This window comes from Buteo buteo, chromosome 16 (assembly GCF_964188355.1).
Source record: "Buteo buteo chromosome 16, bButBut1.hap1.1, whole genome shotgun sequence".
Lineage (NCBI taxonomy): Eukaryota > Metazoa > Chordata > Aves > Accipitriformes > Accipitridae > Buteo > Buteo buteo.
The window spans coordinates 2,663,144-2,686,673 of NC_134186.1; the positions used below are offsets into that span (position 1 = coordinate 2,663,144).

Here is a 23,530-nt window from a genome sequence, read left to right on the forward strand (position 1 = left end):
TGGGATCTCCCCAGAGGCAGGGCTGGGATCCCCCAGGATCAGGGCTGGGATCCCCCCAGGATCAGGGCTGGGATTTCCTCAGGAGCTGGTCTGAGATCCCCCCTGAGGTAGGGCTGGGATCCTTCAGGGTCAGGGCTGGGATCCCCCCAAAGGCGGGGCTAGGATCCCTCTGGGATCAGGGCTGGCATCTCCCCAGAGGCAGAGTTGGATTATCCCCTGGATCAGGGCTAGGAACTCCCCAAAGGCAGGGCTAGGATCACCCAGGATCAGGGCTGGGATCTCCTGAGAGGCAGGGCTGGAATGCCCCAGGATCAGGGCTGGGATCCCTCCAGGACTGGGGCTGGGATCCCTCCAGGATTGGGGCTGGGATCCTTCCAGGATCAGTGCTGGGATCTCCCCAGAGGCAGGGCTGGAATCTCCCCAGAGGCAGAGCTGGGATCCCCCAGGATCAGGGCTGGGATCCCCCCAAAGGCAGGGCTGGGATCCCCCAGGATCCAACCCCATCAGGCCCAGTGCCACGGGCTGGAAGGGGGGCTCTGAGACACCGTGCCCCCGGCCGGGCTGACCTGGGGGTACCCCACGTGCGGGACCGGGGCTGCGGTCTTGGGCATCCTCATCCCTGGGGGGGGGGGACAGGGACGGGGACGGGGACAAAGCGGAGTTGCGGAGATCTGGCACGCAGCCGAGCGAGGAGGCGGGAGGCCTGGGGGGCACCAGCACGGGTGTATTTGGCGGGGCAAGATCCACCTGCCCTCAGGATCACGACGGAGCTGTACAACACCCCCCCCGTCCCCGCCGCGGGACAGGCACGGCCCCCGGCGCAGCGGGGAAACAATATTAACAGCAAAGGCGGGGGGCACGGGGGGGGGGGAAGGGAGATAGGGGGACCCCCTCAGCCAAAGGGACCCTTGACGTTTTTGGGCTGGAAAAGGGGCTGCTCCAGGGGCACGGCACCCAGGCACTCCGCCGGGCTGCAGTGCCCCGTTTTGCCCGGCTGCCCCGTGGCACCCGGGGGGCCGGGGATGCCGGGGATACCCTGCTGTCCCACGGGGCCCGGGGGGCCCATCTTCCCGTAGCCTGGTGGCCCTTGGGGACCTGGAAGAGATGGAGAGAAAAAGGGAGGTGGCAAGGCGTGGGGGCTGGCAACAAGCCCCAGCACGGGGCTAGCGGCCACGCGGAGGGAGGGGGCTCACCTGGGGGTCCCGGGGGGCCGCTGTCCCCCATCACGCCCACGCCTTTCTCTCCTTTCTCTCCTTTGGCGCCTGGCTCGCCTGGAAGAGAGGTGGATGGAGAAGGATGAGACCCCGGCACAACCGCGACGCCCCAGCGCTCGGGAACGCCGGGAATGTTGCGGGGAGCAGCACCTACCTCGCATGCCCGGCACACCCTGTCGCCCCTCTCTGCCGATCTGCCCCGGCATCCCCGGGGAACCGGGGGGTCCCGGCCGGCCGGGCAGCCCGTCCTTCCCTGGGGGACCGGGTCTCCCTGGAGATGCCACCATCTCCACCGGGAAGTGCAGCCGGGAGGTGTAGTACGCCATCCGTTCTGCGGGAAAAGGCGGCCACGCTCAGCACCGGCGGGGATGAAGCGATGCCGGGGTGCGACCGGCCCCCGCCACCCCCTTACCGTCAAACATCTTGTTCAGCTCCTGCTGGATGAACCTCTTGATCTCGTCGTAATTCACCACGTCTCCCTGGGGGGGACACAGGAGGGACCGTCGCCACCGGACCCCGTGGAGGGATGGGGGTCCCGCGTCCCGGCCGCCCCTCCTTACCATCATGCCCGGGGGTCCTGGAAGCCCAGGGTTGCCCGCAGGTCCTGGCGAGCCGGGGGGGCCCCTTTCACCCGCGGGACCCCGTGGCCCCACGAGGCCCATGGAGCCGCTTTTCCCCGGCCCCCCGGGCATGCCAGCTCTGCCCTTCTCCCCGGGGTAGCCCCTCTCGCCGGGGGATCCAGCTTCACCCTGCAGAGACATGGAGAGGCAGGGCTCAATCCTGGCACCCCCGGCTCTGAGCGGGGCTGTGGGGTGCCGGGATGGCGGCGGTGGCACGGCCGGGCTTTCTCCTCACCTTCTGGCCGGCCGGTCCCGCGATGCCGGGTTTTCCTGGGGGGCCCTGGGGAGACACAGAGGAGCAGGGTGACAGGGATGTCCCCACCCTGGGGACACCACGGCCAGGCTAGAGGATGCCACGATCCGGCCCCGGGGTCCCACCGGGCAGGATTGCCGCAGAACCCGCACCTCATACCTCTTTACCGACGGGTCCGTCTGGTCCCTGCTCCCCCTGCGAAATCAAAGCGGGGCCGGCGTGACACGCCGATCGGTCCTCGAGGTCCCCGCTGCACCGGGGCGCAGAGGTCTGTGCCACCCCTCGTGCCCCGCTGCACTCACCGGTGGTCCTGGGTGGCCCGGGGGTCCTGGCTGTCCTGGCATCCCTGGCAGACCTCGCTCCCCCACGGAGCCCCGCTCGCCCTTCAATCCCTGCGGAGAGGCAGGAGGAGGCAGCCGGGATCGGAGTCAGCGAAGGGGATGGGGACGGCGACCCCCAAACCCGCTCTCCGTGGCACCCACCCGGCCCCCGCAGTACTCACCACTCCGGCGAGGCCAGCAGGACCCGGCTGCCCCGGGCTGCCAGGGGGGCCCTGGGGGGCAGAGAGAGGGGTGTCAGCTGGGGGGGGGGGACATGGATGATGTCCCCGCTCCCTGCACCGGAGGGATGCCACGCCGCTCTCCCCGCCGTGGGCACCGTCCCGGTGCGCCGTGGGGGGCAGATCCAACTTACGATGAGCCCTGGGGGTCCCTGCCGACCTTGGGGTCCCATGGGTCCGGGGTCACCCTGAGGAAGGCAGCGTGATTGAGGGGTGACGTGGGGACCATCCAGCTTAGGGCTCCGGCGCCCACCCACCCCCTTCAACTCACCTCCGCTCCCGGCCGGCCCGTGATCCCCGGGGGGCCGGGTTTGCCGCAGTCACCCTAAGAGAAGGAAGGGACACCGTGGGCAGCGCAATGCGTGGAGACCCCGGCCCAGGACCAAGGTCCTCGGGGCTGTCACCACCGTGTGTCCCCCAGTGCCGCCGTCGCTCACCTTCGGTCCCGGGAGACCCGGGTGCCCCGTCTTCCCCTTGAAGCCCTGGAGGGAGAAAAAAGCTGGGTGGGGGTCCCCCGGCTCCTGCGAGCAGATCGAGGCAGGCGACGCCGACCCCAGTCTCTGCTGGGGACCCCATCCTGCAGCGGTGGCCTGGGGGGGATGCCCACCCACCCCTTGGGCTCAGCATCCCCAGGACCATGCGGTGGGACAGTCCTGGCTCAGGGAACACCCGGTTCTAACTGCAGGGACGTGGGTTCTAACTGCAGGGACATGCCAGGCACCGAGCACCGGAGAGGGGTGACAAGGAAGGCTGTCACTCACCGGAGGACCCATCATCCCTGGTGGCCCAGGTGGTCCGGGGTCACCCTGGAGAGAAAGAGAGATGGGTTGGGGGTGTCCTGGGGGGGGGGGCTGCCCCCCTGCCAGCACCGCGGAATGCCCCAGAGCCTCACCCGCAGCCCTGGCTTGCCGTCCTTGCCGTCCAGTCCTTCCAAGCCAGCGGGGCCCTGCGGTGACAAGGTGAGGGTGTCAGAGGGTGGTTTGGACCAAGGGGCTCTGGGGGTCCCCGAGGGACCCGCTCTGGGCACCCCAGGCCATGGGAACGGGGATCGGGTCCCTGGGGAATGGGTCCAGCCAGCGGTGCTCCCCAGCAGCACCATGATACCAGTGGTCCTGCCCCTTCTCCCCACAAAGGTGGCATAGGAAGGGGGTCTTACCTGGATGCCCGGGGGTCCGGGGGGTCCAGGGGGCCCTGGCATCCCCGTGGGGCCACGCATGCCCTCGCTGCCCTGCAAGAGCCACAGGTCAAGGGAGCAGCCGGGGCTGGGCAAGGCTCCGCCACCCCGCAGAGCAGGGGCCAAACTGAGCCCACCAGCCCGAGGGATGAGCGGTGCCACCGCGCAGCCACGTCCCGGTGGCACTCACCCATGGCACTCACCTTCTCGGCCGCGGGCCCCGGTGGCCCGGCTGGACCGACCTTCCCTGGGAAGCCCGGGGGCCCCTAAAGAGAAGAGGGGTGTTAAGTAGGGGTGGGGGGTGTCATCGCGGTGGGAGAGCCCAGCCCTGCACAGCCCGCTGTCTCCAAATTCATTTTAACGGGTTCGCTCTGGGGCTGCTCTCCGCACCTTATCCAGCGGGATGTGCCCGTGTCCCCGTCCCCAGCTGGCTACCCGGCCCCATGGGGACATGGGGACACACAGCCAGGGCCAGGCATCATCTCCCGGGAACACCCCGCTGTGCTGGAGCATCGTTCCCGGCAGCCCCAGTGGGACATACTCACCGGTGGCCCCGGGAAGCCAGGCTGGCCCTGGAAACCCTGTGGAGAGACGAGAACTGAGCCGGACCCCAACGGCCGCATCCTGCCCGATGGGGGTCCTGGGGATCCCCATCCCTGCGGGACCCTCGGGGATGCTCACCTGGTCCCCCTTCTCGCCGGCACTGCCCGGCAGCCCGCGCTCGCCCCTCGGTCCCTGCGGAAAGAGGGGGTGAGGTGGGTGGGGAGCACCTCGCTGCACCCACAGCCACCGCGGCCGCCCCCCCTCCTGCCCCCCAGCCCCCCGGGAGCCGATCAGGGTGGGCACCTACCGCTGGCCCTGTGGGACCTGGGAGGCCGTCCAAGCCGGGGGGTCCCTGGGAAGGGGAGGAACAGGGTCAGATGGATGCGGCTGGAAGAACCTCAATCCCAGTAGCCACGGTGAGGGGGCACTTGGGAGAGCCCCCAGCCCCTCTGCCCCTGGGGCACGGCCCTGAGGGACTCACCAGTTCCCCTTTCTCCCCAGGGGGGCCCACGTAGCCTCGCTCACCTTTGATGCCCTGGGGAAGGGAGGAGATGAAGGCACCGCGCAGGACGGGGGACGAGCTGGGACGTGGGGCACAGACGGGACGTGGGGCGTGGATGGGAGATGGGGGACCAGATGGGGCACGGATGGGGTGCAGGGATGGATGGGGAAAAATGGGGCACGGGCGAGGCATGCAAGGGGCACAGATGGATGGGGCACGGATGGAGTCAACAGACGGGCAACGGATAGGGCACTGGGAATGCGTGGGATGGGATGGATGGGACAGGGATGAGCCCTGCAGGGACACGGTGCTCGGTGCCCGCTGGGGTCTCCCAACTGCTTGCTCCAGCAGAATGGGGGGGCCCCAGTGAGCACCAGGGAGGGACGTGGGGACACACGAGGTGGCTGGGGGCTGGCACGTGCTGCCTGGCTCCCCGCAGTACTCACGGGAAGGCCGGGGGGACCCGTCGCGCCGGGGTAGCCGGGCTGCCCTGGAGGTCCCTGTGCAGGAGGAGGACGATGCTGAGCCACCTGCAGTGCCCCAGCCAGGTGCCCAAAGCCCACGGGGCACCAGCGTCCCCCCTCCATCCCCTCCTCCCACACCACTCACCGGCTCCCCTTTGGCTCCAGCGAGCCCGGCAGGGCCACGTTCCCCCTGGAGACCCTTCGGAGGAAGAAGAGAAGAGCTGCAGGGGGTCTCCTCCGGCCCCTGCCCGGGGCTGTGCCCACCTGGCAGCACAACCGGGCAGAGTGCAGGGGGCCGAGGACCTGGGCACGGCCCATGGGGTCTGTGATCTCCATCGACCCGCACCGGCCCCGCTCTGCCCGGCACCTCCGGGCACCGGGGAGAAGGACCCACTCGGCACCTGGCTGGGGTCCCTCCACCCACGGCACCGGGCTCAACGCCCAAGCGTGGCCGGGTACGCTCCCACCCAGACACAGGTCACTGCTGCCTGTGCCCCCCACGCTGTGGCAAACGGGCAGGACCCACGGGCAGCCCTGGTGCCACGGAGCCATGGAAAGCTCAGTGCCGGCGGGGGGCTGCGTGGGGTGCCCAGCTCCTGGCACCCCGGCCACTGCCCAGGACATGCTTCGGACCACAGCTCCATCCCGGTGCGACCCGCTGCCTCCCCGTCCTCCCAGGGCACGCCAGGCACAGGTGACACGGGTGACGGCTGGGAGCCCCCGGGCTCCGTGCCACGGGACCACTGGGGTGGGTTAGTGGGATGACGTGGTGCCGAGGCGGTGGAGACCGGACAGGACACACGGGCACACCGCAGAGCAACGACCCACAAAGACCCACGCAGACCCACACAGACCGTGGTGTTACGGTGACATTAGTGGACGAGGGGACAGGAGCGGGACACGACTGGCACGGGCGAGGGAGGGCAGGATCCTCCGAGAGCCGCCGGCGCAGCCCCGCCGCCTCCTCGTGCTAGGAGGGAGCAGGAGGATGAAGATGAAGATGACGATGAAGGTGAAGATCAAGATGGAGATGGTGGTGGAGGCTGGCTGACCACAGAGGACCCAGGGGGAGGAAGAGGATGAGCCCGGGCAGCAGCGGCCTCACGGGGGGGGGTTCCTCCCGGCCCCCACGAGGGGAGTCCCCAGGGGCAACCGGGGAAGGGGCAGCAGCCGGGTGCCTTCGGGTGCACCCAGCCCACCCCGCGGGAGCTGCGATGAGCCGCGGGCACCAAGCCGGCGTAGCGGCTCCCCGGCACACCGAAAACGGCTGAGGCGAGTCAGCCTGGAGGCTGTGGCCGTCCCTGGGTCCCGTGGCAGCGAAGGACCCCAACACGGGGCACCGGGGGCAGATGCTCCGGGGCTGGTGAGTGCCAGCACCCGGTCCCTGAGCTCAGGAAGATCATTCCCAAACCTGCAGACCCCGGGTCCGCCGAGAACCCCCTGCATGGCAATGGAGGAGGTGAAAATGGGAGGATGGAGATGGGGTGGAGGGGAGGGGGGGGCAGCTGGGCTGCGGCTGCTCCCAGGGGGGGACAGGGACAGGGGGACACAGCCAAACCAAGCGGCAGCGACAGAGGGCACAGAGCAGAGCCGTGCTGGGTCCTTACGGGCAGTCCGGGTGCGCCAGGCGTTCCAGGAAAGCCTGGGGGGCCCTGAGGGGAGAAACAGGGAGATCACAGCCTGGAAATGGCACCCGGGAGCCTGGGCTGAGTCCTCGGGGGGCCGCAGAGCGGCTGGGCACGGGCCGGCTCGACCTCGGCATCCCACCAAGCCGGGCTTTCTGCTCCATCTCCGGGCTGGCAGCACCTTCACCTCCGTGTCCAGACTCGCCGGGGACAGCCGTGCCACGCTGCACCTCTGCCTCCCGGCCCTCTGCCCATCACCACGGCCTCGGGGCAGGGCGCCGGGCCCCCTTGGCAACTTGCAGCGTTGGGGGGGGGGGGGGGGTCCAAGCCCCCCCAGGACCATAACACGATGCCCACCCTCCGCCCCAGGCAGGGGGTACTTACGATGGGCCCAGGTGGCCCCGGGGGTCCCCGCAGTCCTGGTGAGCCCTGGGAGAGATGGGTGCATTAGGCATGACCATGGAGGGGGGGGGACAGACAGGGACCTGGCCCCACTCCAGCTCCGAGGGGCACGGAGGGACCACCCGTGCCCGCTGGGAAGGGCTGGGATGGCGGTGGGGGGCAGCTGGAGGAGAAGAGCAGCGCCGCGGATGGGGAGGACACCCACCTGCTCGCCTCTCTCGCCGGGGATGCCCGGGGCACCCGGGAGCCCGGGATCGCCCACGCAGTCCGGATCAGGGCTGTCACCCTGCGGGGAGCGGGGGGACACCTCAGGAGCTGGGACCGGCTTTGCCCGCTGCCCACGGCTGAGCTCTGCCAAGCCAAGCGCCCCTCGAAGCAAACCTCCGCTCCCCAAAGCTGCTCCCGCAACGGGGGTACGGTGCCGGGTCCTGCCCCAGTGGGACCCAACCCTGCAGCACCCTGGGGGACCGGGGGACCCAGACCAGCTCAGCCCCAGGGGCAGGGAGAGGGTGCCGGGCGGCACAGTTCACTCACCCGAGCCTCCTCCGCTCTCGGGAACTGGGCAAAGCACTGGAAGAAAACCCAGGAGTCACCCAGGGATCCCCTGCAGGGGTGCACTGGGGGAACCGTGGGGCACAGTGGGGCGCGGAGCCCCGCATTTTGCAACCCTCGGGTGCTCAGCACCCTCTGCTCCAGCCTGCACCGGCCCCTGCACAGGACAAGCCCATCACCCTCCCCAGGGCAGGCAGGACCAGCAGGACCAGCATACCCAGAGCGTGCCCGGAGCGTGCCCAGCCCTGCAAGCGCCTGCTGCTTTGCACCACTGCCACGTGAGCCGATGCCCAGGAGCTCAGGAGCATCTCTGCATTTTACCCCAACACCCACCAAAACCAGGGGTTTTTGGGCACCGGGATTCCCACCCGGAGGTGGGCGATACTCACGCGGGCGCAGCTTTCGCTGCCGGGGGCACCCGGCATGCCCCCATCTCCCTTCTCTCCCTTGACGCCGCTGGGTGCTTCGAAGGCTGCCTGCAGCTGGGTGCAGTCCCCGCAGAGGGTCTGGGAGGAGGCAGGGAGTCAGGGGCACCTCGGGGTGCTCGGGGTACCCCGGGGCACGACCCACAGCGGGAAGATGCCCCATCCCCACACTCTCACCTTCAGCACTTCGATGTTCCTCTCGGCCATGACGGCCAGCGGCCCCTGGAAGAGATGCAGGAGGGAAGGGGACGGTGTCCGCACCGGGGCGGGGGGTGCAGGACAGGCGGCCGTGGGGGTCTCTGCCGCGGGCACAGCCGCTACCTACCAGGTCTCCGGCCGGTCCGGGCAGTCCCGGCAAACCGTTGTGCCCTGGTATCCCCTAAAGTCGAGGAGAGCGCTTGAATATTTAAACCCCGTGCTAAGAGCTGGGCAGGATGGGTCCCCATTCACCCGGTTCTGCTCCCGTCTCCCATCGCTCACCTGGCGGCCCGGGGCACCGGGGGGACCGGGGGGGCCGGGTGCTCCTGGGGGACCCTGCGAAACCCCAAAACACAAATGGAGAGAGGCGGCGGGGGGGTGAGGTGCCGGTGGGTGGGGGGCCGGCGGGCGCAGCGCAGCGGGAGCAGCACCCACCTGTGGGCCCGGCTGCGGCTGCCAGGACATCCCGGTCCAGAGTCCTGGGGCTCCCTGGGGCCGAGAGAAGGGGAAGAGCGTTCAGCGGGGGCGAAGCAGAGCCGGGGGGTGCCCACGGGCGCTCGGGGTGCTTACCGGCATGCCGGCGTAACTGGGGTCCTGGCGGGGACCGGGTGGGCAGGTACATTCCCCGGGGTCTCCCTGCAGCAGAGAGAAGAGGTGAGGGCAGGGAGGGTGCTGGGGCGGCACGGGGGCACAGCTCGACCCCGACCCCGGCTCACCTTCTCGCCCTGGGCACCCTTCTCCCCCTGCCAGGAGAAAAGCCGGAGATGCGCATTAGCAGGCGGCCCCCATCCCCGTCCCGGTGACCCCCACCCACGGCCAGGCGAGCATTGGCGCACGGCTGCTCAGCACCATGCTGCCCGCACGCCTGGCAGCGCTGCCTGTACTCGCGGGCACGACCCGTCCGCCCGCGGTACGTACCGGCTGCCCGCTGGACCCGGGTGCCCCGGGGAGCCCCCGCTGCCCTTCGGGGCCCTGCGAGGAAGAGGAGGGTGAGGAAGCTCAGCTTTGGGCTGGGACCACGGCACGGCGGTTTTTAGCCGGGAGAGGAGGGCGATGCCCGTCCTGGAGGGCAGGACTTACCGGTGGCCCCGTGACGCTGGTCCCTGGTGGCCCGGGGGGTCCCACAGCACCTTTGGGACCCGGAGACCCCTGCAGAGGAAGGACAGCAGGAGTGGGGGAGCGGGGGGGGGGGGGAGGGAGGGCTGGGGGACGCTTCCTTACCTTTGCACCTTTCTCCACTGCAATTCCTGGGGGGCCCTGGGGTCCGGGGGGGCCCTGGGGGAACGAGAGAGCATTAGGTTCCCCCCAGCAGCCCCAGCCACCCCCCTGCCCACCCAGCGAGCCGCGGTGACAGCACTGTCCCCAGGGTGGTCTGGCCAGGACCCCTCTGCGGGGGCACAATCCCCCCGTTTGCAGGAATCGGGGGGGGCTGGCAACTGCCCCATCTCCCAGGGCTGGGCACCCCAAAACGTTACTTACGGGTATTCCGGGTGGTCCGGTGCTCCCGGGCTCTCCCTGGGAAAACCAGAGTGCGTGAGAGTCGGCAGAGCCGCCCGGCACGGCACGGCACAGGCACCCCGAGCACCCACCTGCGGTCCCGGCTGGCCGATCCCCTGCGGTCCCGGCTCACCCTAGGGAGACAGAGGGGCAGTGAGCAGCCCCGAGGGCCCCCCCCCATGTCCGTCCCCCCCCCCAGCCCCGCTCACCTGCAGCCCCTTCGGTCCGGCAGGACCCTGAATCCCAGGCAGTCCTGGTTTCCCCTAAAACACACCGGGGATCAGCCCCAAGGGCACGATGCCACGGGGCATCCACGGCACCGTGGGGAAGGGGCACTCACGGGTTTGCCCGGCTGGCCGATGCCCGGGGGGCCCTGGTCCCCTTTGGCCCCTGGTTTTCCCGGGATGCCGACCACGTCCGAGAAGTCCCCGTGCGGAATGGGACCGGGCTCACAGGCGTCTCCCTGCAGAGGAGGGAGGACAGGAGGGGAGGTCAGGGTGGGAGAGGGATGGAGGGGGTGGGTGACACCACGGTGACGGGATGCGGGTCCCCATATAAGCGCGGGGGTCTCACCTTCTCGCCTTTGGGGCCGGCCGGACCCCTGATGCCAGGCTCACCCGACAGCCCCGGGACACCAGCCATGCCTGGGGTGCCTGGGTCCCCGGGGCTGCCTGTGTCCCCCTGACAAAGAGAGGGGACAAGGCTGGCATGGGGCAGGGGACCACAAGGCACTCCCACAGCCTGGGGGGGGTCACAGCCCCCTCTTCCCCCCCCCAGCCCCACCATAGCCCCCCTCCGCAGCCCCTCTCACCTTCTGTCCCTTCTGGCCAGTGTCGCCGGGTCTGCCCTGGGGGACCAGAGGAACGGGTCAGGTCAGAGCATCCCCCAAAACGGGCACCCGTGAGCGCAGGGGAGCACTCACCGCTCTGCCCGGGGGGCCGCCCTGGCCCCTCTCCCCCGGTGGTCCCGGCACAGCCAGCACTGTCGCTGCCCCTTCGAGGGCCTGCGGCACGGGAGGGCACTGCCCGCACTGCTCGCCCTGCGGAGGGGACATCCTGGTGGTTTCGGGGACTGGGGGGGGCCCCCGCAGCCCCCACTGCTCTCCCCCATCTCAGGGCTGTCCCATGCAATGAGTTGCACAGGTCTCAGCTGGGGAGGTTTCACTGACGGGGCAGGGAGTGGGGGGTCCCGGGGGGGTCCCCATCACAGGGCTCACCTTCTCTCCTTTGAGCCCCCGCACTCCTGGATCGCCCTTGTCTCCCCGGAGCCCCTGCACCGAGAAGCCATGAAAGAGGTGCGACTACAGCCCCCAGCGCCCAGCTCCTGCACCCCTGGGCTGCCAGCACCCACTCTGAGCCCCCACACCCACGCTGCCCACCTGCACCCCCCACTCACCGGTCTGCCTGTGGGTCCCTGCTCACCAACATCTCCCTGAAAGAGAGCAGGGTCGGGATCAGACCCGGGATAAAGTCGAGGTTGCCCTGACCCCACGGGGCGATGCCGCCGTTGCTGCTCCCTTGGGGGGTGTAGAAAGGGGGGGTGGATGTTGGGGTCACTCACCTTCTCACCCTTGATGCCAGCCAGCCTGGGGAGCTCCGCTTCGCCCTGCCGAACGCCCCACGCGGTTACACACCCCAGCACCCACGCAGCCCCGGGGTGCCCCCCCAGCATGGGAGAGGGGAGCTCGGTCCCACATACTCACCGGCAGCCCCGGCTGCGGCGGTGCCAGCTCACCCTCGAGCCCCTCGGCAGGACTCCGCAGCAGCGCGGCGAGGACACGGGCATCGCAGGACAGGCAGGAGTCCCCCTGCGAGGGCAGGGAGAGGACACGGCTCAGGGGGGGGGCACAGGGTCTGCCTGCCGAGCGGGTAGGTGGGATGGAGGAATGGATGCTCACCTTCTCCCCTTTCATCCCTTGGATGCCGGGATCTCCCTTGGAAGGAAACACAGAAGCTGGGCTGGGTGCTGCCAGCATGGGCTGGATGGTGCTCAGCGTCCCCCCAGCTCCGGCTGGGGATGAGCCAGTCTGCCCCTCGGCCCCATGTCACCTACCCTGTCCCCTTTGGGTCCTGCGGGGCCGGGTCTGTCCTGGGGAGGGGGAAACCACGAGGGAGTGTTAGGGATGCTGAGATGAGACCCTGCTCTGCCCTCCACCCCACGCGCCCACCCGCAACCCCCCGGGTTCAAACTCACCGAGACCCCATCCTTGCCGGGTGCTCCGGGCGCTCCCCTGGGTCCCGGCTTGCCGGGCAGTCCGGTGGCACCAAGCATCCCCTCGGAGACGGTGGGACACACTTCGCATGGCTCACCCTGCCCACGGGGGACACCGAGATGCAGCCCCAGGCTGGGGGGTCCTCGGGGTGGCCCCCAAGATGCCCCAAGCAGCCCCGAGCCCAAGGGATGGGCACCGCGGTGGAGCCATGCCGGCAGGGGCTGCCATGCCCACGGCACAGGGAGACGTGGCACAGCCCTCCGCCGGGCCACCCTGCACCCACCTTGTCTCCTTTCGGCCCCACGACGCCGGGGGGTCCCTGCGGGAAGAAGGCAGGGGATGGGGCTGCTTCGGGGAGCCCTGAGGCCAAGGATTGCCCCGGCAGTGCCCCCCCAGCACCCCCCAACCCCTGCCACCAGGCATGGCACAGGACGGTCCCAGCCCCAAACGAGGCCATCGGCTCTCCCAAACCCCTCTCCGTGCCTGGGCTCGGATCCCACCGCTTCTCCGGCCAAGGAACCCCGACCCCGAGCCAAGAAATCCATCCCTGACCCCGGGCTTTGGCTCCAGGCTCCCGATACTCACGGGTGTCCCAGGCGATCCTCCGGGTCCAGGAGCTCCCGAGCTGCCCTGGAGCCAGAGACGGGAGAGCCTGAGCCCGGCAAGGGAGAAAGCCACGGCCCTCGGCACCCCTATGCAACCCTTTCCCCCCCCCAAGGGGGGGTTTCTGCCCACCCAGCCGAGCCCCGGGCCACCCAGCTGGGGCTTGCCCGGTCGGCGGCACCGCGAGCCAGCACCGACTCAGCCACGGCGGATCCAGCTCCAGCCGGGGATCCCCGGCACGACCCGCTGCCTGCCACGCCAAGCTGCCCTCGGGCAGGACGGGGGGGGCGGTTGGGACCCCTTTCCCCCCCCACTCACCTTTTCTCCCTTCGGACCCGGGGGACCACCAGGGTCACCCTGAAAGGGAGAGAGGACGGCGTTAGCCCTGCCCAAGCACCCTGGCCGGCCGGCCAGCCCCACCGCGCGGTGATGCCCACCCGCAGCCACCCCGTGCCGAGCTGGGGACGCTGCCCGAGCGCAGCCCCACGGCGTGGGGGTCCTTACCGGCTTCCCTGGAAAGCCGATCCCCGGAGACCCTGGCTTCCCCGGGGGTCCCGGCTCGCCAGCCAGCCCCTCGGGTCCCACGAGACCAGGGTCACCCTGGAAGGCAAGGGAGGGTGTCAGCGTCGGTGGTACTGCTGGGTGCCCCCACCTTCCCGCACCCAGATTTCCCACCTACCTTCTGGCCCTTAGGGCCCACCACGCAAATCTCTCCGGGCCGGCCCTGCCGGGAGGGGAGCAAAGTGTGAAGGCTCCGCACGTGCAGCGCCGTGCACGCCACGGGGTGGGCTCATCCAGCGGCCGGACCCCGCTGCCCGGGGGTTGCCCCAGGGGATGCCCAGATAACTGCCCGGCACTACTCACATCACGTCCCGGGCGTCCCGGCTTGCCCTGCAGTCCCCCGTCACCCTTCTCGCCCTTCTGGCCCTGTGGGATAGATGGATGTCACCCACGCCGTCACCCACGCTAGCCGGGTCGGCACCGGCAGCTCCCGGCACCTTTGCCGCCATCCCGGGACCCGCGGGGCAGTCGTTCCCGCTGCAATGCCGGGATCCGCAGGCAGGCTGGACTTACCTTCTGCCCGTCGGTGCCGGCTGTCCCCGGGAGCCCCTGCGTGGGAAGAGCAGGGCAAAGTGGGTGCCCACGGGTGGGCTCGTGCAGGGCTTCCCTCCTGCTCGCACCACCGCTCCCTTCATCCCACCACCCACTGAGCCGTCCCCTCGGGGCCGGACCCCCGTGCCCCAGCCTGGGGTACACACGAGATGTAGCGGGGGGGGACGCGGCTGTGTCCCCGTGCCACGGCCCCATCCACCGAGCATCACTTACCACCTCTCCACGCTGCCCCTTCTCGCCCTGCGGCCCCTCGGCGCACTGGGGAGGAGGAGGAGGAAGAAGGAGTGGGGTGAGGGGAGGCAGCAGAGCCAGGACAGGGGAGTACATGGAGGGTTTGGGGGGGGGGGTCTCACCTGTACGGGACCACCAGGGTGGGTACGCACGCAGTCAGCACCCTGTGGGAAAAGGGGAGGCAGCTCAGGGGTTCTGCCTGCACCGGCCACGGCTGAGAATGGGGGGCCGTGGGGGGTAGGAGCACTCCCCAGGGGAGTGGGACCCCCACGTGCTGGGGAACAGCCCCGCAGCGGTGGGGTTCCCTGCCCAGGATGTGGCCACGGACACTCACGCGGTCGCCTTTCTGCCCCTTGCCGCCGGCGGTGCCGGGCAGGCCACGCTCGCCCTTCCCACCCTGCAAGAGAAGGGAGGTGTGGGTGACGAGGCAGGGCACGGGTGTCCCCATGTCCACGCGGGTGCCCACAGCGGGACCCGCGGGTCCCGAGCGGGGATGCTCCAGGCACGGCCGAGGGTCTGCATGGCCATATCCCTGCTGGAGCTGGGCTCTGTGTGTCCTGGGGGGTGACAAACCTACCTTTGGACCCGGGGGACCGAGCGTGACCTAGGGAGAGAGGAGAAAGGTGTCCCGCAGTGCCCAGAGCCCCCCAAACGGCAGCAGGAGAGAGCCCCGTCTCTGCCGCGGTCCCCATCCTCCCAACACCCTGTCCCCAGGTGCCACCCTGGGAGCCCCATGGGACAAGGGGGGTCCCAAACACCCACCATCCCCCCCGCCATCAGCCCCACGCTTCCAGCCAGAGGTTGCCATAGGAATGGGGCCACATCTGGAAAGGATCAGAGACCTTCCCCGCAGCCAGATGTTGCCGGGCCCCGGACGAGGAGCAGCCGCGGTTTGTGGGGGGCTGGCGGCGATGGCAGAGCGGTGGGCGACACTCCCGAGCCAGCACCCCGGCGGCTTTTGCCAACCCCAGCTCACATCGGGGTCCCCATCTCCTCCCACCAGCACAACCCGGTGCTGCCCGGCGGCACACTCACGTTTGCCGAGGCCGTCTGCGGCGAGCAGGGCGGGCACTGGAAGAGACAGAGACGGCGGCTCGCGCCAGCTCCGCAGCACCCAAAACCCTACAGCACCCGCAGCCCCGCGGCACCCGCAACCCCGCGGCCGCTGCCCCGCTCCCCTGGGCACCCCAAACCTGCGGGGTTCACCCAGCAGCATCTCTCCCCGCCAGCCCTTGGGGTTGCCAGCGGGCACAAGGGGTATGCCCTGGGTGGAGAAGGGGAAAAAACAGGAGAGCTGTGTCCCTGGGGAGGTGAGGAAAGCGCTGGCCTGGCACCCATCTCTCCCTGTGGTTTTGTGGCTTGACCGCAGCTCCGCCGGGTCAAACCAGCCGCTCGAGTGTGCTCCCACGGGACCGAAGCTGCCCGCACCCCGTGCCCGGGTGCTGGTACCAGCAGGACCGGGAGCCGTCCCCCGGGCTCCCATCAGGGCCAGCCCCACACCTCACCCCCTTGCTGGGGGTCTCCGGCTGCCTGGGGGGGGACCCTGTCACCCTGCGGGGAAGTAACATGGAGCAGAGGGTAGGAAGAAAAGCCAAGCAGGCTTGTGGATCCCAAACCCCACTGCTGGACCCGGTCTACACCCTGGGGATGCCCGGCAGGATCCCACCATGGGGATGCAGCAGACCCGCGGGGGGGATGTGGCCACGCAGGGATGGGACACTGGGTGTGCTGGAGACGCTTCCCAGCTCTGGCAGCGCTCCGGAGACGCTTGGAGGGAACAAAGAGGCCCTTGGCCACGGCTGGGATGGCTCCAGCAGCGGCGGAGAGTTAAGTGAGGCCTCAATTCCTGCTTGGGGGAGCAAAGCAGCTACTTCTGCAGGCGTCCCTGCAGCTCCGGCAGCAGCAAGTTCCCAAACGCAGCGGGGACAGACGCAGCCCAGGGCGCGGATGGGCTCCCGGCACAGCCCTGGCACTGGTGGAAGGAAGGGGAGCGGAGCCGAGTGTGCTGGGATCAGGGCAGCCAGGCTGGGACACCCTTTCCCACCTCCCCTCACCTTGTCCCCATGATCTCCCTTCAGACCAGTCCTCCCCGAGGTCCTCGCCGGCTCCTGTGGAGAGAGAAGAGCACCCATGGGTGCTACCTCACCCCTGGGTGCTACCTCCCAGGGTTATTCTGCCTGTGTATCCCTGGGGTTTTCTGCCTGTGTATCCCTGGGTGCTACCTCCCCATGCACCCCGGGATTATCCTGCCTGGAGCACCCCTGGGTGCTACCTCCCTGGGTTATTCTGCCTGTGTATCCCTGGGTTATTCTGCTTGTGCATCCCTGGGCTATTCTGCCTGTGCATCCCTGGGTGCTACCTCCCCATGCACCCAAGGGTTATCCTGCCTGGAGCACCCATGGGTGCTACCTGCCTGGGTTATTCTGCCTGTGCATCCCTGGGTTATTTTGCCTGTGCATCCCTGGGTTATTCTGCCTGTGCATCCCTGGGTTATTCTGCCTGTGCATCCCTGGATTATTCTGCCTGTGCATCCCTGGGTGCTACCTCCCCATGCACCCTGGGGTTATCCTGCCTGGAGCACCCATGGATACGACCTGCTTCGGGCTGAACCCCGAGCCGGCGGCTCAGCTGGCGCAGACCAGCAGCGGGACTACAGGAGCCCTCCCTTCCCTCGCTCCCCGGCGTCTGACCGCCGCCAGCTCCCTCCCTCCCCTCGCACCGAGCCTGGAGCGGTGGAAAATGTGAGGCAGGGCTTTTCCACGGCTTGAATCAACGTGGCTGCAAGGCTCGACAGCACCAAGCGCCCAGCACGGCGGCTGAGCGCTGCCCACCCTGCGGGGTCGGGAGCATCGCGTGCCGGGATGGGGACCTGGACCAAGCTGCCGGAGGGATGCGGGAGCTCACCGCGCCCAGCGGCTCCTCCAGGCAGAAGCAGCGGGTGTACACCCGGCCCTCGGGCTGCGGCGAGATCTCGATGAGGTTGCTGCTCTGCATCAGCTCTGCTTGTCGCCGGGTCTTGGGTGCTTCTGGAAGGCACTGCCAGGAGAGAGGAGGGGTCACGGGGGGCTGCCGGAGCGAGAGCCGGGAGCCCCAGCCTTGCTTGAGCACCCAGTGCGATTTGGGAGAGGGATGCATCCTGCACCGTGCCCTGTGCTGGCCGCAGGGACAGGCATCGAGTGATGTCCCAGGGCTGGAGGAGAGCTGCCCTGTGTCCCCGGCCACCATGAGCAGGATGTGACCCACCGGGGAGCTCTGGCTGAGAGATCTGCCCTCACCGTGCCTCAGTTTCCCCTCCGGGGAAAACCCTGACCGTGCAGGGCAATGCCAGGGCCCGGCCAAGACCGTGGTGGGGACTCGGGGGGACTCACCCCACTGGCCGAGATCTCGCAGCACCCCTCCTGCTTGGCCAGCTCGGCGTCGCAGTAGATCTGAGCTTGCTGGATGTCGAACTGCAGCGGGAAGGGGACGGCGGGTCAGGGGCAGGCAGGGACGCATCCTGCGCCGCAAGCAGAGGGTGCCCGCAACCCCACGGGGACTCACCCGGATCGGGGTGCCGCGCACGGCATCGAGCCCCAGGAAAGCGTTGCCCTCGGGGGCCAGTGCCCGCCGGGGTGCCAGGGGCTTGGAGGAGATGGAGGCGCAGTCGAGGTGCACGGAGACGGCGCGGCTCTGCACGGCCACTGCCACCTTGTGCCACCGCCCGTCGAAAAGGGATGCCACGGCCTTCCCGGCGAAGACGGCGCTGACGAACACGGTCCCCGGTGCCCTCGCCTGAAACTCCAGGCTCTTCTCAGGGCCGTGCACGGCCAGGGAGAGCTGGGCAGAGAAGGGGACGACGCCACGGTCGGGGACGGCTCCCGGCTGTCCCCTCGCCGCCGGTGCGTCCCACCACCCCGGGGCCATACCTGGGGGTAGCCCTGCTGGTCCGTGACCTGGAAGAGGTACCAGTGCTCCCCAGTGCTGTTCTTCTTCAGCAGCAAGGTGAGGACGAGGGTGAAGGTGGGAGGCAGCCCGTGGGGAAACACCTGCCTGCGGGGACGGGCGTCAGGGGTGGCCGGACCCTGCACCGAGCACGTGGTGGAGGGGACCCAGGCCAGCCTGCCGCAGGGACCCCCCAACCGCCGTCCCCATCCCTGCCCCACGGCACAGCCACCGTCTCCACCACGCACCCCCGAACACGGCCCTCCTGGGGCGGCTGCGGCACCCGGGGCCGTGCGCTTGTCACCACGGTATTGAATTTTGTCCTCAGGCAGCCGGGAAATACATCCCTGACCCCACGGATGGTCCCACTCAGGCTGTGGGCAGGGGGCAGCCGTGGTGCCCACCTCCCGCTAGCAGCCTGGTCCCCCCCTCGCATGGCAGGGAGCAGGGCAGCCGTTTCCCGTGTGAGATTGTGCCCAGCTTGCCCGCAGCCCGTTCAACCGCTGGAAATATTTGCTTCAGGCTCCGCTCTGCTCCCGGCCTCGGCTCCACCATGCCAGCAATTTTCCAAGCCACTGCTCTGGAGCTGGACCAAGGCGTGGGGAGCGGGCCAGATCCGGTGGTCCCCTCTGCTCTGCATGGGGACATCCTCACCGGGCACCGAGGAGCAGGGCTGGGATGGAGGGGCACCCATGGGTGCCCACCTAGAGCTTGCGACCTGGCTGTTGGGGCCACCCCTGCGCCGAGCGCTTCCCAGGGCTGGCTCTGGGCTGCCACGGGCACCCGGCCAAGAGCAACACCAGCCTGGAGCATCCGCCGTCTCGAAGCCATCTAAGGACTTGGCTGCCCAGGTCAGGAACCGAGGCTGGGTCTCCATCGCCCTCGGAAGAGCCCCGTGCCCGGCATACAGGCGTGCCAGCCCCCGGGGCGACGTGGGGACAAGCGGGCTGGAAGGAGGCAGGCGTGCAAACCGCAGCAGCTTCCTCCAGGAACAGCTCCCGAGGACGTGGACCTGCTCCCACCTCGCCACGCTGCAGCATCCCTGCCAACCCCTGCCCCTCGGGCACGGCCGGGCAGGACGTGCGGAGACAGCGGGACCGAGAGCCGGTCTCCGTGTGCCTCCCCCAGCAGACCCCTGCGGCCCCAGCAAACCCAGCAGTGCCTGCTCGGAGCTGTGCAGCATTTTGAGCTTGTCTAGACCCCGGCGAGCGCCTGCCAAGCTGAGGAGAGCAGACACAGAGCAGCCACAGAGCCGCGGTTGCGTAAGGGCTGGCCACGACCCAGCCGAGCCTCTGCAGCCCATGATTTACTTTCTAGGAGGAAGGTGGCTTGGGCAGCCCCGGGGCTGCACCACCGGCACCTTTGCGTCCCCCACCCTGGGTGCCACGGGGTGCCCGGACTGTCCGGCACATGCTAAGGGCAAAAGCCTAACGAGCTTTGCCCGGGCCCTATCCTTAAAACGCCTGGGGCCGGTGATCGACGGTGCTTTGGCCACCTCGGGCCACCTCGCGAGCCACCTGCACTCACTGCGTGGGCTGGACCAGCGGCACGGCGCCCAGCCGCAGCATCACCGGCCCCCTCGGGTTGCGGACTTTCTTGATGGAGGAGATCTTCAGCAAGTCGAACCTTTTAATCAGGTTAAAGCCTGCGGGACAGAGGGGAGGTGGTGAGACCTGGCCCTGGCACGGGTGCCAGGGGTTGATGCTCTCCAGGCAGGGTGCAGAGCCCAGCCCCGGGGAGTCAGGGCTGCGTGGGGACCCCGTCTGCAGGGCGAGGGGGGCTTTCCTTACCCGTTACGTTCTCATACTTGTTCCCAACCAGATCCTCGTCCCAGAGCGGCGGGCACAGCTCCCCTGCAAGGCAAATCGGCACGTCACCGCAGTGTCCCCAGGCTGCACAAGCAGGGTCGGACCATGCAGAGCTCCCCAAGCCCAAGTGGGTTTCGGGGCACTGCCAGCGTGCCCCCCCCGTCCCCGGCACACCGAGGCCGCTGGCAGCCGTGGGCAGCACGGATCCAGCAAACACCGCTCCCGTGGCAGCGCCGGCTCCTTGCAAACAGCCCACCAGGAGCGAAGCAGCAGGTTTGGAAGGGACGGGCGGTGAGCTCAGAGCTGGCCTCGGCCGCCTCCCGCAGCAAGTTCACCAGGTGAAATGCTTTTCCCAGTTGCTGCGCGTTTTGCCTCAAAACAGCCCCGCGGCTGGAATCGGCATCAGGAGACTCGGACGGGTGCCGCGGACACCCAAGGCGAGGAGATGGCACCCAGAGCTGCCCGCTGGCCGTTCTGTCCCATCCTGGTGACATCCTCAGACCTGGTGGCCCCAGGGCACAGGCGTGAGGGTCCGGCCAGGGGACGGCGAGAGGCCGAGCCGCAGGAAATGCCGTGTCGGTCGCGATCATGGGAACGCTGGTGCTGTTTGCAACCGCGCTGATATATTATTGCTTTAGCAGCATCAATCCACCTCCGCTGGATGCTACCAGATGTTGGGAGGCGTGAGATAGAGGAAGAAACAAGGGGGCATTGAAAGAGGAATTTGTTCTGTCTCTGTGCACGTCAGCCCTGGAGCAGGGATGGCCCTTGACGATTCACCCGCCTCTTCCCCGGCCATTCCTGGGGGGCAGCTCTGGCCCCCACAGCCCCACTGCCCTCCTCTGCCTCTGCCCGAGAACCCGGCATCATCGCGGCGCTTCTCCCCCAGGCTGACCACTCGCTCGCACACGGCCAGCAGCATTGCAAGGAGGTGCCCGTCACCCTCGGGACCCCCAGCACGGTGGCAGCGGCGGGGTTGACGGTATTGGAGCCGGCCCCGCAGGCACGTGTCGAGGCCAGGAGCAGAACTCCCTCCTGCCGGCGGTGAGATCATCCGCAGCGGGGCAGGGGGTGGAAAATGAGGCATAAATCACCCCGGGCGCGATCCGCTTTGAAGCTTCTCCCAGCCCCAGCGCTGCCCCTAAGGGAAAAACTTGTCTCCCCAACCCTCGCTTCCCTAACGAAGGGCCGGGAGCCAGGAGGCCACGCCACGCAGGGCAGCGGGCACCGGCGCCGGTTGCGGGGTCCCTCGCACCGGCAAAACCGGGCGGCCCCCGAGCCCCCCCAGGATGAGCCACCGCTCCACCCCCGCAAAGACTGATGCAACCGCGGCTTCGCTGCCAGCGGCTCCTCCCCGCCATCCGCCTCGAGCTCACCCCGAGCTGCGGCCGGCCCCACGCTGGGACCCAAGCACAGCGGCCCCACAGCCAGAAAAGCCTCAGCGGGGACCCCCGTGGGCTCGGTCGTTGCCCGCCTTGTCCCCAGCCGCACGGGGACAGCCCCGAGCCCTCCGCCGTTGGCGTCCACCATGGCCAAACCTCTTCCCCCCTCGCCGCCGGAGGCCAAAACCCACTCGGGAGCTTTGTGCATCCTCGCCGCTGCCCTGAGCGGTCCTGGCTCACCTACAGAGCAGCCCCGGCTCGCTCCCGCCCAGACCCGGCTGCCGGACGGCGTTGCCTTCGCTGCCAGCTGGCAGCCAGCGCCCCGCGGCCGGACCGCGGCCAAACCCGCTCCCTCCATCAGCGCCGCCCGGGCCGCGGGGTGTTCCCGGCGCTCGGCCACGGCGGGGGCGACGGCGGGGTGTCCCCGGGCTGGTTCCCCGCGGCAGGAGCTCGCTCTCGCTCTCGCTGGCCCCCTGCCCGCATGGGATGCTGAGCAAAGCCCCGCAGCCCCGGGTGGCCGGCGCTCGGCGGGGAGCCGACGTCCGCAGCCGCCATTCTGGCCGCCGGCGTGCCCCCGCGTGCGGTCCTGGCGCACGAGGACCTGGCACGGCTCACGGTGTCCCCCGGCCACCTCTGCCCTGCGATCCTCGGGTCTGACCTAGCCCTCCCCTCCTCTCCCCAAGGAGGGGGTCGCTCCCATGCGGACCCTGAGCCCTCGCTCCCAGTGCCCCTTACCTTCCGCCGGCGGCAGCTCCGTCCCCTCACAGGCGCTGACGAGCCCGGCGAGCGCGAGGGCCCAGAGACCCCTCATGGTGCCCACGGCGGTGGCTCGGGGCCGACACGGCTGCCTGCGAGGGAGAGAGATCGGGCAGCAGCGCGACAGGCACGTGGTGGGCACCGGCCCGTGCCCTGCGCTGGGACGCTGCAGCCAGTGCGGAGTTGATGCTGAACCCGTGGCTCGGGCAGGCTTCGGGGGTCAGCGGAGCCCCCATCCACTGCTGGATGCCCCATCAGCTCTGCATCCAGCCCAGCCCTTATAAGCACAGAGGGTAAGCCCCAGCATCCCAGCGTTCACGCGTTCGATCCAACCCACCGACCCCTAGCACCCAGTTTTACTCCAAACTTCCAGAAACACGGAGGCTGGGGTGCCCCAGAGCAGAACCGCGTGCCTCCCGCGCAGACCCTCCCGCGGAAGGTCTCGCTCCCTCCTGTTTTATCTCCCGGTCCCGTGTCGGATCCCTGGGGTGGCCCAGGTCCTGCGGGTCACCCCGACCTGGCCTCCCTCCTGCCTGCTTCCTGCCACGAGGCAAGGCAAGGCAGGGCTGCAGGCAGCCGGAGCCGGGCGTCGTGACAGACCGGAGACCCTCGGCTCCGCTCGCCGCTGCAAGAGCGGGACGTGCCATCCCCGCGCCTTCGTCCCCACGCACAGCAATCGGGGACCCCTCTGACCCGCGGCCCTGCCTCTGCCCTGCCTGCGCTTACTTCTCTCGTCCTCCCCGGCTCTTCCCTGCCTGCACCCCAGCTCCCCTGTCCCAAACCTCCTGCGCACCCCCGGGTCCCCTCTGCGGCTTCCCGGCTCCCCTGGCCTGGCACCGCCTGCACCCACCCCTGTTCTCCCTGCACCCACCCGTGCACCCACCCCTGTTCTCCCTGCACCCACTCCTGCTCCCCCTGCACCCACCCGTGCACCCACCCCTATTCTCCCTGCACCCACTCCTGCTCCCCCCTGCACCCACCCCACTCCCCCTGCACCCACCCGTGCACCCACCCCACTCCCCTCCTGCACCCACCCGTGCACCCACCCCTGTTCTCCCTGCACCCACCCATGCACCCCCCCTGTTCCCCATGCCCCCCACCCCGGCTTTCCTACCCCCGCACCCTCCGCACCGGCGGGTCCCCACGGCTCCGGGACGCCGTCCCCGGCCCGCCCGCCCCGGGGCGGTGATTAATTACGATTCATTACGGGGAATCCCCCCCCCCCAGCCCCGTTCTGCGCCCGTCCGACGGCAGCACCGGCCTCTGCCCCGGGACCGGGACCGGGACCGGGACCGGGACCGGGACCGGGGGGGTCCGCAGGGCGGGCCGGGACCTCACCTGCACGGTTCTCGGCGGAGCCCGGGGCTGCCCGGGACCGGCGGGGAGGGAGCGGGCTGCACCGCTGGTCCGGCCGGTCCGGGGCGGTGGGAGCTCGCCGGGACACCGGGAGCTCCGCCGCGCCGCCCCCGTCGCCTT

General features: G+C 69.6%; 1 protein-coding gene across 4 annotated transcripts; it reads right to left on the reverse strand.

Annotated features, from left to right (window-relative positions):
* Window positions 1–679: 679 nt before the first annotated feature.
* Window positions 680–23,530, reverse strand: COL16A1 (collagen type XVI alpha 1 chain). 4 transcript variants are annotated; one of them, XM_075047297.1, is made up of 71 exons: window positions 23,393–23,530; window positions 22,034–22,146; window positions 19,899–19,961; window positions 19,636–19,753; window positions 18,093–18,216; window positions 17,728–18,003; window positions 17,556–17,636; window positions 17,092–17,223; window positions 16,242–16,295; window positions 15,223–15,258; window positions 14,765–14,791; window positions 14,522–14,584; window positions 14,310–14,351; window positions 14,170–14,214; window positions 13,918–13,953; window positions 13,708–13,770; window positions 13,523–13,567; window positions 13,348–13,443; window positions 13,162–13,200; window positions 12,826–12,870; window positions 12,524–12,559; window positions 12,222–12,338; window positions 12,081–12,116; window positions 11,926–11,961; window positions 11,731–11,835; window positions 11,589–11,633; window positions 11,424–11,459; window positions 11,245–11,298; window positions 10,951–11,067; window positions 10,840–10,875; window positions 10,602–10,709; window positions 10,369–10,491; window positions 10,238–10,291; window positions 10,121–10,162; window positions 10,011–10,046; window positions 9,753–9,806; window positions 9,612–9,680; window positions 9,450–9,503; window positions 9,248–9,274; window positions 9,102–9,167; window positions 8,967–9,020; window positions 8,814–8,867; window positions 8,659–8,712; window positions 8,511–8,555; window positions 8,298–8,414; window positions 7,891–7,926; window positions 7,562–7,642; window positions 7,339–7,383; window positions 6,937–6,981; window positions 5,475–5,528; window positions 5,312–5,365; window positions 4,845–4,898; window positions 4,671–4,715; window positions 4,502–4,555; window positions 4,366–4,401; window positions 4,024–4,086; window positions 3,803–3,874; window positions 3,539–3,592; window positions 3,408–3,452; window positions 3,084–3,128; window positions 2,918–2,971; window positions 2,781–2,834; window positions 2,590–2,640; window positions 2,390–2,479; window positions 2,247–2,282; window positions 2,070–2,114; window positions 1,775–1,963; window positions 1,627–1,693; window positions 1,369–1,545; window positions 1,194–1,271; window positions 680–1,095 (listed from the first exon to the last, which is right to left on the reverse strand). In XM_075047297.1, exons 2-71 carry the CDS (start codon window positions 22,107–22,109, stop codon window positions 893–895), a joined length of 4,863 nt encoding a protein of 1,620 aa, XP_074903398.1. In that variant the 5' UTR covers window positions 22,110–22,146; window positions 23,393–23,530; the 3' UTR covers window positions 680–892. The 4 variants fall into 4 exon arrangements, with proteins under 4 accessions (XP_074903398.1, XP_074903401.1, XP_074903399.1 ...); XM_075047300.1 differs by lacking the exon at window positions 8,967–9,020; XM_075047298.1 differs by lacking the exon at window positions 7,891–7,926.

What these genes read in the sequence shown, in the direction of transcription:
- COL16A1 (XM_075047297.1), bottom strand. Translation starts at nt 22,109, where the DNA reads ATGAGGGGTCTCTGGGCCCTCGCGCTCGCCGGGCTCGTCAGCGCCTGT. An exon ending in AGGGGCAGCGTGGAGAGGTG is followed by an intron (nt 13,954 to 14,169) that starts GTAAGTGATGCT and finishes CTTCCCACGCAG; the next exon opens with GGGCTCCCGGGGACAGCCGG. An exon ending in CCGGCGAGAGAGGCGAGCAG is followed by an intron (nt 7,384 to 7,561) that starts GTGGGTGTCCTC and finishes CATCTCTCCCAG; the next exon opens with GGCTCACCAGGACTGCGGGG.